Source organism: Penaeus vannamei, chromosome 16, assembly GCF_042767895.1.
Source record: "Penaeus vannamei isolate JL-2024 chromosome 16, ASM4276789v1, whole genome shotgun sequence".
Taxonomy (NCBI): Eukaryota; Metazoa; Arthropoda; class Malacostraca; order Decapoda; family Penaeidae; genus Penaeus; species Penaeus vannamei.
The window spans coordinates 36,867,007-36,883,945 of NC_091564.1; the positions used below are offsets into that span (position 1 = coordinate 36,867,007).

A 16,939-nucleotide genomic window follows, 5' to 3' on the forward strand; every position below is an offset into this window, starting at 1 on the left:
TGTGTTTATTTTATTTTATTTATTATTTTTTTATTTATCATTACTATTTTTTGTTTTTTATTATTACTATTTTTATTTATTGATTATTATTTTTTGGTGTGTGTGTTTTTTTTTCAAGCAGTGCGTGTTGTGTGGAAGAATTAGAATTGAGAATTGGAAGAATAGCAAGAGAAATGGTAGCAGAAGGTACACGATTCACCCAGCGTAGATCTCCTAAAAAATGTCAGAAAATGACACTGAAAAAAAAACAAATCGAAGAACCATGAAAAAACATTCATTACTTATTCTTTATGATTCTGAACCGACCGCAGATGTAGAATATTACGCTTTGATCCGGCCTGACAAAGGTTTGGAATTCCTTTCGACACGCTATAAGCACATCACGCGTTCGTCTTTTGTTTTTGTTCGACGCGGGCTTCGTCTTCCGTGTTGAAACGTCTTCAGTAACGAAAATGATCGTAGAAGTTTGTGAATAACGAGGAATACAGAATTAGTCGGTCTTATGTTTGTAGTTTATTTAGCGGCGGTGATGTAAGATTGAGATTTTTAATCATGAGATCACGAATTGCATCGCCATGACAACTTGGCTGCACTAAGTCGTCCTCTCCATTGGCGGTCATGCACTGCGCGGATGTGTATGTGTGTGTGTGTGTCATGCAAGTGGTTTTTAAAACTATTCGGGAAATCTGTGAATCCAAAGGCGGATCTCTTTGGCTTTGAGAGAGTTAGGTGTTGGATATCTTTGGTTCGGATTTACATGTTTAAGAGAGGGAAGGAGGGAAGGAAGGAAGGAGGGAGAGAGGGAGAGAGGGAGAGAAGGAGAGAAGGAGAAGAGGGAGAGAGAGGGGGGGAGAGGGAGAAGAAGAGAGAGAGAGGGAGAAGAGAGAGAGAGAGAGAGGGAGAAGGAGGGAATGAAATAGGGAGAGGGAGAAAGATATAAAGATAGGGACAGATAGAAAAAAAATGATAGATAGGCAAATAGCTAAATAGATAAGCAGATAGACAGATAGATATACCATGAGACAGACACTCCGACAGAGGAAAGACAGACAAAATCCATAGACACCCAGTAAGTTCGATAAAGTTATCTTTTGAAGACAAGTTCTCAAAAAGATCAAAACAAGGTCAGCCATAACCGTAGGATTATTTGAACTACAGTTGTAATCTCACGTACAGTACATTATGGAGAGAAAAAAAATGGTACAAGCTGTGTAAATAACCTGAATTATATATCAACCTCAACGCAAAAGTCTGAATTACAAATAGTATTATAGTATACCTTTTTTTCTGTGATTTTCGTATTTATTTTGGTATTTTTTTCTCAAGCGGGTTACCATGACGTCACTCTCAAGGTCACGTGACGGGGCGGAGCTTAGCCTTCGTAGGCACAGAGGCGCCGATGCTCGCTAATCCTTTGGGTTTTAGTGCCGTCATGATGGCGGCGAGGTGCGTGTAGGGTTATTGCGTGCTTGTGCGTGCGTGTTTGTGTGTGTGTGGATATGTGTGCGTGTGTGGGTAGATGTGTGGGTAGATGTGTGTGTGTGTGTGTGTGTGTGTGTGTGTGTGTGTGTGTGTGTGTGTATGTGTATGTGTATGTATGTGTATGTGTATGCGTGCGTGCGTGCGTGCGTGCGTGCGTGTGTGTGTGTGTGGGGGGGAAGAGTCTGAGGATGTTGCGCGCTCAAACCTATTCTCATATTCAAACAAACACCACTCACAGGACAAAAAAAAAGTATACAAGACAGACACCGATAGACACAGACAGGCAGATAGAGCGAGAGACAAGGAGAAATGGGATCACAAAAATAGAGTGGTAGATAGCTAGATAATTAAGATAGATAGACTGAGAGACAGAGACAGACAGACAGACAGAGACAGACAGACAGACAGAGAGAGACAGACATACAGGCAGAGACAGACATACAGGCAGAGACAGACAGACAGACAGAGAGACAGACAGACAGACAGAGAGAGACAGACAGACAGAGAGAGATAACGAATAATAGGATAACATAAATATTAATTACCAAGTAAATACTTAAGATAGCTTGGTAGATAGGTGATTAATTAGATAGATAGATAGATATATAGACAGATAGCTGGAGGGAAAGAGGTAAAGGGAGAGGAAGAGGGAGGGAGAGATAAAGATAGATAGATAGAGATAAAGATAAAGAAAGGTTGAGAAGTATAGATAAATAATTAAAGATAAATAGATACACAAATAAAAATGGATAGATATATCAATATATGAAGATCGACAAATACACAAATAGATAAATAGATAGATAAAACGACACACGCGCATACCGGTAGCCGCGTGTAGCCGATAAGGGGGGTCCCATAGCCTCTCCACGCCATACCGGCCGATAAGGCATTTCAAAACCTTAATTACACAGAAGGAGGAATTTTGTTGATTTACAGTGTGGATTAATTCGGTGGCTTTCGAGAAGAGGCGTGAGAGGTTTGTGCGTGCGAGTGGGAATTGCGGGTAGAAAGTGTGGAGGGAGTGAGGGGGTGAGTGGGTGTGTGTATGTGTGGAGGGAGGGAGGGGGGTTGATTGTGTGGGTGTGTGGAGGGAGGGGGGGGGGGGTTGTGTGTGTGTGTGTGTGTGTGTGTGTAGTGTGTGTGTGTGTGTGTGTGTGTGTGTGTGTGTGTGTGTGTGTGTGTGTGTGTGTGTGTGTGTGTAGAGAGAGTGTGTGTGTATAGAGAGTGTGTGTGTGTGTAGAGAGTGTGTGTGTGTGTAGAGAGTGTGTGTGTGTGTAGAGAGAGTGTATGTGTGTAGAGAGAGTGTGTGTGTAGAGAGAGTGTGTGTGTACAGAGTTTGTGTGTGTACAGAGTTTGTGTGTGTGTGCATGTGTGTGTGTGTAAAGAGTGTGTGTGTGTAAGAGTATGTGTGTGTGTGTGTGTATGTATGTGATTGAGTGAGTGAGTCCATATATTGTGTGTGTGCACGTGCACGCGGGCGCCACGTGTTTTGCGGTTGGTGTCAGTATTAAAGCTGTTGTGATGATAATTTTTTAAATTCTATTTTGTATTCGTTATTATATTTGTAATCATTATCATGTTTCTCATCAGTGTTAGTTATTATTATTATTATTATTTTCATGTCAGTTATGAGAGAGAGAGAGAGAGAGAGAGAGAGAGAGAGAGAGAGAGAGAGAGAGAGAGAGAGAGAGAGAGAGAGAGAGAGAGAGAGAGAGAGAGAGAAAGAGAGAAAGAGAGAAAGAGAGAAAGAGAGAAAGAGAGAAAGAGAGAGAGAGGAGAGAGAGAGAGAGAGAGAGAGAGAAGAGAAGAGAAGAGAAGAGAAGAGAAGAGAAGAGAGAGAAGAGATGGATTGACTAAATGCGTGTGTGTTTCTGCGTGCGAGAGAGGACGAGGTTAAATGGTTTCTTCGAGATTTTGTGAAAGTGAAAGCCACCCACGTGCGCTTATCCACGTGTATCGCTCTTATCCATCATCCATTACTTTTATCCTCTCCCTTACACCTTCCCATCCCCTCCCCTTCCCCCACCCCTCCTCTCCTCTTGTCTTGTTCTTTCTTTCATCTTCTTCCCACCTCTTTCCCTCCCCCCCCCCCTTTCACTTTCCTCCCCTCCTTCCCCTTCGTCTCACTCCCACCCACCTTCCCCCATCACCTCACCTCATTCACCTGCTTTCCACACCTTCCTTCACACCTTTACCCTCCCTCCCCCTCCCCTTATTCCACTCTCCCCTCCCCCTATACCACCCCTCCCTCCCCTATTCCACTCCCTCCCCCTATTTCACTCCCCTCCCCCAATTCCACTCCCTCCCTCCCCTATTTCACTCCCTCCCTCCCCTTATTTCACCCCCTCTCCCTATTCCCCTCCCTCTATCCCACTCCCCTCCCCCCTTTCCACCCCTTCCCTCCCCCTATTCCACTCCCTCCCTCCCCCTATTCCACATCCCCCATATTCTCATCCCTGTACAACGACCGCACGCAACTCTAACTCCCTCTCCCCCTCCCCCTACTCCCCCCGCAGCTCAAGTACAAGCGCCGCGTGTACAAGATGCTGCACCTGGAGGAGAAGGCCTTGCGGGCGCTGCACACGAGGGCTAACCTGCGCCGGTTCCTGGACTACGTGAAGGAGAACAACGTGGAGAAGGTGACCAAGCTGTGCGCCAAGGGACTCGACCCCAACTTCCACTGCCAGGACACGGGAGGTCAGTGCTGCGGGGTCTTGCTGATTTTTTTTATTGTTGGTGTTTTGTCTTTTTTTATGTCGTGGTCTTGATATGTACACATGATCGGTCACGCGTATATTGGTACGCACTGACGCTTGTGCGTACTCACGTATACGCTAGCGTAAACACATACTTGCGCGCGCATACACGCACACACACACGCACACGCACACGCACGCGCACGCGCTCACGCACACGCGCACGCGCACTCGGACACACACACGCACACGCACGCACACGCACACGCACACACACGCACACGCACACACACGCACACTCACACGCACACGCACACGCACACACACACACACGCACACGCACACGCACACGCACACGCACACGCACACGCACACGCACACGCACACATATTACACACACACATTACACACACACACATTATTAATACACATTATTACACACACACACACACACACACACACACACACACACACACACACACACGTACGTACGTACGTACGTATATATTCACACACATATATATATATATATTCACACAATATATATTTACATTTTTACAGTTGTGCCCTTTATCTGCCTCAAAAGTTTCGTAGCATCATTTAGAATAGCAATGCGGCGAAAAAAAGTGAACGAAAATAAATATTTATTGAGTCTGTCCTACATTTCGTTTTCTACGAGATAGAAAATTGTAATTCAGGGTTTGGAGGGGCAACTAAAGTGTTTTCCTACGTGTTGCGTGCACTGTATGTGTGTTTAATCGCGTTATTGTCCCTTTGGGGTTTCAAGCAATTCTTTTTATGTGAATTTCGTGTAGAGAATGCATGAAGAGGTTATCATTGCAATAAACGCCTGTGTTTCCTTACGAGTTCCACGTACATAGTCGGCCATAAAACTAAATATCATTAAATTTCAAAGAATTTACTACGAGTGTAATCGTTCGAATGTAAAGTTTTATGGTCCCTCGTAGACGACCTATATATGTGTGTGCGTGTGCGTGTGCGTGTGCGTGTGCGTGTGCGTGTGCGTGTGCGTGTGCGTGTGCGTGTGCGTGTGCGTGTGTGTGTGTGTGTGTGTGTGTGTGTGTGTGTGTGTGTGTGTGTGTGTGTGTGTGTGTGTGTGTGTGTGTGTGTGTGTGTGTGTGCGTGTGCGTGAGAGAGAGAGAGAGAGAGAGAGAGAGAGAGAGAGAGAGAGAGAGAGAGAGAGAGAGAGAGAGAGAGAGAGAGAGAGAGAGTATTTTTTCGTGTGTGTGTGTGTGTGTGTGTGTGTGTGTGTGTGTGTGTGTGTGTGTGTGAGAGAGAGAGAGAGAGAGAGAGAGAGATTTGTGTGAGTATTTTTTCGTGTGTGTGTGTGTGTGTATGTGCGTGTGTTGTGTGTGTGTATGTTTCCCCCTAGCGTGCCATGGGTGCCGTAAAATTCCCTCCTTGATTTGCGAGTACCATGAGCTTGTTACCCATTCTCTGGGGGGAGCGGGCCGAGATCGCCTCTATCCGTCGGGTGTTTAAGGGTGGATTTAGCGTGCTATGGTCGAAGAAGAGGAAGCGAGAAGAGCAAGATGGAGATTGATGTCGAGTTTGCGAGAGTTTGGCGCCTTTGCTTCAGCGAGGGAGGGATTTTGTTTTCATTACTATCCTAAATGTTTTTTATCTTGTCTTGTCTTGTCTTTTCTCTTCCTCTCCACTTCTCTCCTCCCTTCTTTTCTCTCCTCTCCTCCCCTCTACCCCTCTTTTCTCTCCTCTCCTCCTCTCCTCTCTTCTCGCCATTTCTCTTACTTTCTTTCCACCCCCCTTCCCACGCCCCTCCCTCCCTCTTACCCCCTTCTCACCCTCCCTCCCTCCCCTCCTCCCTCCTCCCCTCCCTCCTCCCTCCCTCCTCCCTCCTACCTCCCTCCCCTCCTCCCTCCCTCCCTCCCTCCCTCCTCCTCCCTCCCTCCCTCCCTCCCTCCCTCCCTCCCTCCCTCCTCCCTCCCTCCCTTCCTCCCTCCTCCCTCCCTCCCTCCTTCCCTTCCCTTTCCTTCCTCCTTCCCTTCCCTCCCTCCCCTCCTCCCCTCCTCCCCTCCTCCTCCCTCCCTCCCTCCCTCCCTCCCTTCCCACGCCCTTCGTACTCAGTGCCTCTCCCTCTCTTTCGTTCTCTTTCACGTGGCTTGTTTTTTTTTCTTCGCCTCCATTTCTCGCGCTGATTCTGAACTCATTTTCTTTTATTTACTCGTTTATTCATCGTTATTATTCATTTAATTGATTATTCAGTTTATTTATTCATTTATTTGAGTATTTGTTATTTTTATGCCGTTTTGTCATTAATTCATAAGGAGAGGAAGGGTCAGATAATAGAGACAAAAATGGGATAAAAGAGGGAAGAGGTCACAGCGAAAAGGAGATAGGACGTATTTAGCTAAATGGGAGGAAGAAAGCAAAGCGAGGTGAAGAGGGAAAGAGAAAATATCTTCATATTTTTTTCGCGCCAAACCGGACCGAAAACAAAAGACGGATGAGATGCGCACGGCAAAGAAAACGAAACAAAGCAGAGTAACTACGATAAATAAGAGAGAATCAAATTACTAGATAAAGATAGACAGGGACTAGAAGGGCAAAGACTAAAGGGGAAGTGGAGGGGGGGGGGAGAGGGAAAAGGGGAGGAGAAAGAGGGCGAAAGGGGAGGAGGAAGAGGGCGAAAGGAGAGGTGGAAGAAAGGGGGAAAAGGGGCAAGAAGGGATGGGAAGGGAAGGGGGAAGGAAGAGGGAGAAGAAGAGGTGGAAAGAGGGAACGGGGAAAGGGGAAGGGGAAGAGTGAAAAAGGTTGAGGGAAGATGGGAAACGGAGGAGGAAAGAGAAAGAAAGAAGGAAGAGGGCAAAGACGAAATGAGAGGTGGAGAATTGGAGAAAACGGAAAGCGTTCGCGAAAGGGAGGTAGAGGAGGGGGTGTACCAGGAATTATGGAGTAGGAAAGAGAGAGAAGAGAAGAGACAGGAGAAGGAGGGGAGGAGGAGTGAGGGGAGGGGTCACAGAATTATGGAGTAGGAAAGAGAGAGAAGAGAAGAAAAACAGAGGAGGAGGGGAGGAGGAGAGGGATGTACCAGGAGTTATGGAGTAGAAAAAGAGAGAGAAGAGAAGAGAAACAGAGGAGGAGAGGGGGGAGGAGGTCACAGAATTATGGAGTAGGAAAGAGAGAGAAGAGAAGAGACAGGAGAAGGAGAGGGGGGAGGGGTCACAGAATTAAGGAGTAGAAAAAGAGAGAGAAGAGATGAGAAACAGAGGAGGCGAGGGGAGGAGGAGGAGAGGGGGAGGGGGGTCACAGAATTAAGGAGTAGGAAAGAGAGAGAAGAGAAGCGAAACAGAGGAGGAGGGGGGAGGGGTCACAGAATTAAGGAGTAGGAAAGAGAGAGAAGAGAAGAGAAAGAGGAGGAGGGGAAGAGGAAAGGGGGGAGGGGTCACAGAATTAAACTGTGAGGGGGAACTTAATTAAACTTCCGGGCCAAGGCAAGCGTGCGGTCAGGACCCCCGTGCGTAACATCTGTCGCGTAGGCATTAATGGCACTCATTACGAACAGAAATATACGCCGTTTGGCCTTGATAACCCTGGGAGGAGGAGGAGGAAGAGGAGGAGGAAGGAGGATGAAGGAGGAAGGGGAAGGAGGAAGGAGGAAGGAGGAAGGAGGAAGGAGGGAAGAAGGGAGGGGGAAGGAGGAAGGAGGAGGAGGAGGAAGGAGGGGGAGGAGGAAGGAGGGGGAGAAAGGGAGGAGGAGAAAGGAGGAGGAGAAAGGAGGAGAGGAGAAAGGAGGAGGAGAAAGGAGGAGGAGAAAGGAGGAGGAGAAAGGAGAAGGAGAAAGGGAGGAGGAGAAAGGAGGAGGAGAAAGGAGAAGGAAAAGGAGGAGGAAAAAGGAGGAGGAGAAAGGGAGGAGAAAGGAGGAGGAAGGAGGAGGAGGAAGGGAGGAGGAGGAGGGAGGAGGGGGAGGAGGGGGAGAAGGAGGAGGGAGGAGGAAGAGGAAGGGGAGGAGGAGGAGGAAGAGGAGGTGGAAGGAGAGGAGGTGGAGGAAGAGGAGGTGGAAGGAGAGGAGGAGGAGGAGGAGGAAGAAGGAAAAGAAGAAGAGAGATGAAGAAGGAGGGGGGAAGAAGAAGAAGAAGAAGAAGAAGAAGAAGAAGAAGAAGAAGAAGAAGAAGAAGAAGAAGAGGGGGAAGGGAGGAGGGGAAGGATGGGAGAAGAGGAGAGCGGAAGGGAGGATGAGGATGAGGAAGAGGAAGAGGAGGAGGAGGTGGAAGGAGAGGAGGAGGAGGAAGGAGAAGAAGAAGAAGAGGGGGAGGAGGGGAAGGAGGAGAGAGAAGAAGGGATGAGGAGAGAGAGGAAGGGAAGAGGTGGAGGATGGTAGGGGGTTGGGGGAAGGATGGGAGAAGAGGAAAGAGAGGTGGAGGATGGATGAGCTAAGTAGAGGGAGAGGAAAGGAGGAGAGGCGACAAAAAGGGAGAAAGGATGGGAGAAGAGGAGGAAGAATTTAAGAAGAGGAGAGGGAGGGGGTGGATTATGAAGAGAAATCGAGCAGAATGATAGAAGAGGAGAGAGATGGGGAGGAAATGTGAGAGAAAAAGAGATGAAGTGAAATGGGAAGGGGAGTGAAGGATGGGAATTGTTACCGAGAAAAGTAAACGAGGCAAGAAGAAAACGAAGAATGAACAAAATAAAGGAAATAGAGATGAGGAAAAGTACAAAACAAAGAAAAAAAATCCATAAAAAAAACAATGGAACGAGAGAGATTTCAAGAACGAATAACAGAAGTAAACAAGAGCAAATGAATAACGCGAAACGGAGGAGGAAACGGGGAAAGGAGACGAAAAAAGGTGTGGACTTAAGGTCAACGGATGGAGTGACCTTTGCGCGACCTTTGGGTGGGTATTAATTTCGCACGTTGGCGGGGTCACGTGTTATTTTCGGGCATTTCCTCTTTTTCCTTTTTGTAATAGGAGGGGCGAGGCGGAGGTGTCTCTGGGGAATCCCCTTCTTTTTAGAGGGAACAGAGCGCGCGCGCACACACACACACACACACACACACGTACGTTTGTATGTGTATACATATACTTTATTATATATATATATATATATATATATATATATATATATATATATATATATATATATATATTATATATAGAATATGTATAATGTATATAATATGTATAATATATGACATGTATATTATATAATGTATATGAAGTATAATATATAATACATATCATATAATATATGATACATATTCACACATTCATACCATATATAAAGACGCTTGTTTGTGCACCATCCTGCGGCGGAATGGAGCGGCGCCGAATCCCTGTCTTGCCCCGGAGTGAATCGAGGGCGGCGCGCGGGGGAAGCTGCGGGAAATTGGTTCTTAGGTCAATTAACTTCTGTAATTTTGCTGTTAATTAGGGACGGTACTTCACGGCGGCAAATGGGAGGGAAATATGAATTCTAACCGTGGACAGAATCAATGAAGGTTCTTTCTCGCCATCAGTTAATTAATTCATTTTTTTCTCTCCTTCCGTCTCTCTATCTGTCTGTCTATCTATCTATTTGTCTATCTATCTGTCTGTCTATCTCTTTCTTTCTCCATCTCTCTCTTTCTCCATCTCTCTCTTTCTCCATCTCTCTCTTTCTCCATCTCTCTCTTTCTCCATCTCTCTCTTTCTCCATCTCTCTCTTTCTCCATCTCTCTCTTTCTCCATCTCTCTCTCTTTCTCCATCTCTCTCTCTCTCTCTCTCTCTCTCTCTCTCTCTCTCTCTCTCTCTCTCTCTCTTTCTCTCTCCCTCCTTTCTCTCTCTCTCTCTCTCTCTCTCTCTCCCTCCCTCCCTCCCTCCCTCCCTCCCTCCCTCCCTCCCTCTCTCTCTCTCTCTCTCTCTCTCTCTCTCTCTCTCTCTCTCTCTCTCTCTCTCTCTCTCTCTCTCTCTCTCTCTCTCTCTCTCTCTCTCTCCCTCTCTCCCTCTCTCCCTCCCTCTCTCCCTCCCCAATTGTAATTGTAATTGTAACTACAGGAGAGATTTGGCGCGAAAACTATTTAGAAGGAACCGTTATGTACAAATGAAGAAATTACTCACACGAACGTACTTAATGGAGAATAAAGAAGAATGTTGGTACTCTTATTCTTATCGCTGAGTCGCCGAATCTTATCACTGCAATCACTGTCTTGCAAGCTTTGAGTACATAACGTTTTTTTTTTAATCTCTAGAACAGTCGGTTTTGTTGCGCGACTGGAGTTTGCTCATAAGAGAGTGTTAATCATTACCTGTAGTTTGAAAGGTATTTGAAAGAATAAAAGGAGAACGAGGAAGAGTGACCCACTGTAATTTATGTAATGTTTAGGAAATTTATGTATTTTGTATTGTGCTGCTTCCCTTGTGTCCCACATGCATTGTAGCTAAATGGCTATCAGGGAGAAGACCCGTTCTTTAGAGCCGTCCATCATTTTCTCTGTCTGTCTGTCTGTCTCTCTCTCTCTCTCTCTCTCTCTCTCTCTCTCTCTCTCTCTCTCTCTCTCTCTCTCTCTCTCTCTCTCTCTCTCTCTCTCTCTCTCTCTCTCTCTCTCTCTCTCCCTCCCTCCCTCCCTCCCTCCCTCCCTCCCTCCCTCCCTCCCTCCCTCCCTCCCTCCCTCCCTCCCTCCCTCCCCCCCACTAAACACCAAAACTAACCCACCTCCCCCGCCCACAGAAACGCCGTTGTCCCTGGCAGCGAGAATCAAGAAGCCAGCCAAGATGGTCATGAGCATCGTGAACGGCGGGGCGCTCCTCGACTACCGCACCAAGGACGGGGTGACGGCGATGCACAGGGCGGTCCAGGCGAACAACTTCGAGGCTGTCAAGACGCTGCTGGGTAGGTCGTCCGTCAGGGTATTTCGGAGGGTTTTAGGCCTCTTGTCGGATATATGCAGGTGATGGCGATAGATCGGAGATGGAGATGTATGAATTGGGGGGGGGTGTATGAATGACGTTGAAGTTGCGATGATGCAACCCTCTCAACCTCTTCCTTTGACCTTTATTGCAGACTTGGGTGCATCTCCCAATTACCGTGACTCGCGTGGCCTGACCCCTCTCTACTACTCTGTAACACACAACACGGATCCGCTGCTGTGCGAGGCTCTGCTGCACGACTACGCTGTGATAGGAGCCTGTGACAACCAAGGGTGGCAGGAGACCCACCAGGTAAGGCGCTGCGGGTCGGGAGGAAAGGTTCCTGTAGTGAGGTTTGGGCTGGGAGGCTGAGTGAACTTTGATTGCGAGTCCATGCAGAGAGAGAGAGAGAGAGGCTGGGGCCCGGCGACGAGAGCTGGGGAAGGAAGTCGGGTAACTCAACGGGTAATTCTACCGGGTAATTGGATTTGTGTTGAGGGCAAGTAAGAGAATCTGTTTGGCGAATTTCCTGGCACACTTTTGTTTAGCATTCGTCAGGCCATATTAGTGGGGAATGTGTTATAAAAAAAGTAGATTCATTCTTTCATTAACAACAATACGGAGGGATTAGAGAAATAGAGATTTTGCTTATCTTAAGTGGATCAACCTGTCCAAGTGATAAGGTGTTGATAAACAGATGCAGACAAAGACACTTTCTTTTGTTATTAAGCTACTGATAAAAGTTTTCTTCTGATTTATTATTTTATATATACTTCCCATACCTTAAAATAGGCATAGATTTAAGAACTATGTTTGATTAACTCAGAACAGAACAGAGAAAATCCATTTTGATACTTGTTTTTTTGGTTTTGGTGGACAGAGCCGATACTTAATGCCATTCTTTCCTCAGGCTTGTCGCAACAAGTTGGTACAACACCTTGAACACCTGCTCTTCTATGGTGCTGATATGAATGCTCAGAATGCTTCTGGTAACACGCCTCTTCATGTGTGCGCTGTCAATAATCTGGAGGATTGTGCGCGAGTCCTGCTCTTTCGAGGCTGTGACAAAAATGCCCTCAATTATGCCAATCAAACACCATACCAGGTGAGAGTTTAGCTTTAATAATGCTATAGTAATTTATGTCAAGAGTTTAACTTATACTCATGTAATTACAATCATGAAATTCTGACATTAGTCTCTTCTAGTTTGTGAAGTGTAGTATGAGTGACATTTTCAAACTATGATACAAGGTTTAACCAAATTAATAATAGATATATTTATTTGTCTCCTCCAGGTTGCAGTCATTGCAGGCAATATGGAACTTGGTGATGTGATAAAGAACCATAGCATAGAGGATGTTGGTAAGTGCCTATTTCTTATTTGCATTAAAATTATTTGCCTTGATGCCATAATGTTATCTATGTTGATGGCATATTATAGTTTTAAGGTACTGTGAATGCTATTCGTTATTGTGTCAAATTTAAAACAAGTTATGTAGGATATATTGAATATAGCAGATATTTTTTATGACTAAAGACCAATCATTTTTCCCCACTGCAGTTCCATTCAAGGAGCCACCAAAATACAACCCCAACCGTCGCATCTCTGGAGCCCCTCTTTCCCGCACGCACTCTGACCCAAGATTAGAAGTATGCGCTGTGACAAAGCCCCCCTCGCCGTCCCCCTCCAGTAGATCCATCCCACCCTTCAGTTCTGCCTCCTCTCTTAGTGAGACGTCAACGGGCAGTAGTTCTACATGTACGCATCCAAGTGAGATGGATTCTGAAGAGTGTGCCAGTGCTTTAGGATCTGCCAGCCTCAATGCTGGTAAGTGGGGTTAGTTGAATTTACTTTTTAATACAAGGTTTTTGCATTAAGAATTTGAAAAGAATGCTGTGGATATATTGAAATTATTGTTGGCTGTTTGAGAGAAATATTTTAAAGTCTGAAGGTTCTCTGTTAACTCTTGATCTTACCCTATTACAGCAGGCATGGATTGCTGTGATATGGTGAGTGACAGCTCTGGTGTCTGCACATCCAACAGTGGGAGTGCAGAAAGTTATGATGCAACACCTACTGACATCACTCACTTTGACGTAGGCATGCTGGTGGTATGTTTACATCAGTATACCCCACACAAACAGGGACACCTGGACATCAATGCAGGCGATATTTTGGAAGGTGAGGACACATTATAGGTAAATGAGTTATGATCATCTGACAATGTGATTAAAAGGCTTTTTACTTTTACCTCAGGTAGACGGAACATTACCTCTCATCACTCTTTTCAGTAACTGGTAGCACCGATGACGGCATGTTGGAGGGTGTCATCCGAGGGGTCACAGGAGTCTTCCCCCCTCAATGCGTGCAGGAAGTGCGCCTGCGAAACCCACAGGCTGTAAGGGAGTCCTTGATTGCCCCACAAGTAGCGAGAGTTCAAGGAAGACGTGAAATGTTGGTCCACCAGCACTATGGGACAGCACCGAGACTCAGGAAGCCAGTGGTCAATCAGTAAGTTGTTCTGGTATTCTTCTGTTTTAAAAGTTTGGTTAGGCATTTTGACTGTATTTGTATATTTGACATTTACAAAGAATGTATGCCATATCTTTGTAGCATGACATCAAAGAATTCTTGTAATATTCATAGTTTAAAATGTGTCAACAAATCTTGTATAAATATTTGGTTAAAAAAATAGAGCTTTAGTAGTACAAATTTTCTTGAATGTTAGATGCAAATCCCTTCTAATACTATTTTTTCTTAACTGAAATTACAGAGCCAGTGAGCCACGCACTGTTGTTTTGCATAGAGGTAAAAAGGGCTTTGGTTTTGTGTTACGAGGAGCAAAAGCAACTTCACCTCTTATGGAGCGGCCCAATGAACGAGGTCCAGCACTCCAGTACTTGGATGATGTGGATCCTGGGGGGGTAGCAGACTTAGCAGGCCTAAAAAAGGGTGACTATTTACTCAGGGTAAGTAGAAGTGCATTTTTCCTTACATCTATACTTTTTACATTTTTTTCATTCTTATTACGGGAAATAGTAAATTTGGTGTATACCAGATTTAGGGCCAAAGTTGAAAAAAATGTCCATACATTTGTAGATACTAAGCTTCCTGATTCTTGCTAATGATTTGAATGTATGTCCATGAAATCCATGAAGGTCAATTCCTGAGCTATACTAATTATTTAAATGCATGTTTCAGATTAATGGAGAAGACGTATCCCAAGCATCCCACGAGCACGTCGTCAATCTCATCCGGAAATCTGGAGACTTGGTCCAGATGATGGTTGTGACTCCCGCGCCCGTCACCTTCACTCCTCACAAACCGCCAATAGGCAACCTGGGAACTATCAGACGTGGGTGCCAGACACTCCCTCGAAAGCTCCCTGCAGGTAGATGCATGATACCTCTCTCCGTTCTCCGGTCTCCAGCTCAGACTATGTTGGAATTTCTCTCAGGGTGCTCGGACCTGTGGCTGTTGCTCCCCACTGTGGTTACTGTGTTCAGTGGGCACTTGAACTGACTCATAGTACCAGTACAGATAAGAAAAGTTATCCATGAGCACTATTGCCATAAGCATACTATAGCTGCACCAACTCACTCTTTGATGTGTGATGTGCAATTGGTTTATACAGATATCTCGGTTTTATAGGAAGTAGCATGAAAATTAACTAATATCCTTTCATAATCTGCATTCTATATAGACAATTATTTCAGCTTTCAGTAAGCATGTGAATGGATGTCAAAAAATTTATATATACATTTTCTTGCACATAGTAGTTGATGAGGAATTAACCCCACTTTTCATATAATTTCTTCACTCTTCCATTGGTTATTTTCGGAATCTTCAAACTGCTTGCTGAGAGTGTCTTTATATTTACTGACCCTTATAACCCTTGACTATGCCTTTTTTCAACTATCTTGGTGTTTTCCACTACCTGCAAAGGAGTTTTTGATTTTTTGAGTTTTACTATTTTCAGATAAGCTGACTTTTTTTTTTATTTTACCAAAAGATATTCTTAAGTGTAATGGTTATATATGCAACACTTAGAGACTGATATTCAAGAAAAATCTACTTTTAACTTGCATTATAGATGCTTCCTCTGCTCTGTCCATTTGAGTTTCATATCTGTATATTTTTCATGCCCAAAGTACAGTCTAAATCCTAGGAGAAGTAAGACTGATGCATCTAAGTGCTTTGCTTCACTAGCAACCTGGATATTTGTTGAGGAGTGTCATAACCCTTAATGAGATTAGCAGACAGACTGATTTCATGGAATGTGATGCGGCAATGTTAGAAATCCCCTCAACAAAGTCCAGAGTTCTCCACATAACCCTTGTGGCTGCTACTTAGCTTACCGCCGCCACCTGACTAACTGTGTTTGTGTGTGTGTCTCCCTCTTAGTGCGGTCGTCCCAAGCCCCCCCTGCACCCCCCCCAAGAGACCCCAGAACCACCTTAAGTGTTGGGCGGGCGCGAGCCAAGTCTATGGTGGCTGGACTCCAGGACATTGGTAAGATGGGTTGCTTCTTTTTTTCAATTTGTGTCCCATTTTGATGGTCTTTCTGCATTGGAAGTGGACTAATGTGTTGTTTCAGAGTTTAGATGTCAGAATTGGTTTCATTTTCCTTTTTTTTTCTTTTTTTTCTTTTTTTCTTTTTTTGCTTCATTTGTCATATATTTCATTATATTATTATTTGTTTTTATTTTATTTTATAGCTATTCATGTTAATGTAAGTGTGTGAAGTTATTATTTTTTTCATTATTGTTTTGTTTGAATGTTTTTATCCATTTGTTTCCATGTTCATTTAAGAAGGATTAGGTTTAGGTTAAAATCCGTATTTTTAAATAACAGAAAGATTGCATTCAGATTTTTCAGATGAAAATCACAGATATGGGACTGTTCCTTCTAATAAGCTTTGCATAGTGCATAGAGTTTGCATGTCATAAATAACACCAAACCTTAAGAGCATGTGCATGTAGAGTATACATTCCCCAGATCTTCTGAAAAAAGGACAAGATAAAGCTTGAATTATTTGACAAGGAAATTTCAGACGCAATTACCAATGAGTACAGAAAAAGCCTGCATGCACAGCTATCTTGATTTGCAATAACAGAATGTCAAATTCCTCCTAAAGTCCTGACTGACATCAAGCATTTTGCCCCTATAGAAGCACTGGATGCCAGCATGAGGGAGAACGGAGACCTGATGTCCCGTTCCGCCGGACAGTTCCCTGGCGGGGGTCCGTATGGCAGTAGTCACTATGGTGTCAGTCACTACACCAGTGGGAGCCAGTATGGGACGCCCCAGGGAACGCCCACCATAGGCACGCCAGTGGGTACCCCACCAGGCCTCAAGGTAGCATCCATCAAAGCCCGACCCTCCTCCAAACGCATGACTGCTGCCGAGATGGAGGACATGATGACCCAGTCTGGCTCTCTTCCCTCCTCTCCTCCATCAACTCCTACTGGGCGTCCTCCTCGTGTGTATGCCAGTGTGGCTGAGATGAAGAAGGCAAAGGTTGGTATCGCTTCGGCCTCTTGGCAGGATATTAACCATGTCTGAGTGTGAAACTTTTTTTTTTCTCGGTTGCTCTTTTTCTTGTCAGTGTTTTAAAAATTTGATCATTGCATTATTGAGGGTGTGATTGTTATGCACATAATGTGTAGGTTCAATTACCTCATAAAGACAGGCACTGTTTTTTTCTTATAATTGCATCAGCTATAACAAGCTTAGGCTTTTATTTGGCCTGAAAGAGCTATATAATCATTGTCTTCTCTGAAAGTACCATTAGCATACATCTCATAAGATATTTTCCCAACAACATCCATCATAGTTAGCATCACAGCTACAACAGCATATATTAGCAAACAACTTTTTTTTATATATA

General features: G+C 44.9%; 1 protein-coding gene across 7 annotated transcripts in view; it reads left to right on the forward strand.

The window, feature by feature from the left end:
• Positions 1-16,939, forward strand: part of LOC113818680 (SH3 and multiple ankyrin repeat domains prosap) — a 31,100-nt gene that overhangs the window by 8,684 nt on the left and 5,477 nt on the right. Inside the window, exons 3-14 of one of the 7 annotated variants that reach the window (XM_070131434.1) lie at positions 4,002-4,182; positions 10,870-11,031; positions 11,203-11,360; positions 11,959-12,153; positions 12,344-12,410; positions 12,610-12,885; positions 13,036-13,230; positions 13,341-13,560; positions 13,823-14,018; positions 14,251-14,404; positions 15,454-15,561; positions 16,220-16,569. In XM_070131434.1, the coding sequence (XP_069987535.1) occupies positions 4,002-4,182; positions 10,870-11,031; positions 11,203-11,360; positions 11,959-12,153; positions 12,344-12,410; positions 12,610-12,885; positions 13,036-13,230; positions 13,341-13,560; positions 13,823-14,018; positions 14,251-14,404; positions 15,454-15,561; positions 16,220-16,569 (2,262 nt within the window). Of the gene's footprint in view, positions 1-4,001; positions 4,183-10,869; positions 11,032-11,202; positions 11,361-11,393; positions 11,552-11,958; positions 12,154-12,343; positions 12,411-12,609; positions 12,886-13,035; positions 13,231-13,340; positions 13,561-13,822; positions 14,019-14,250; positions 14,441-15,453; positions 15,562-16,219; positions 16,570-16,939 lie in introns of those variants that run through there. The other 6 variants (XM_070131432.1, XM_070131433.1, XM_070131435.1 and 3 more) reach the window with 6 other exon arrangements.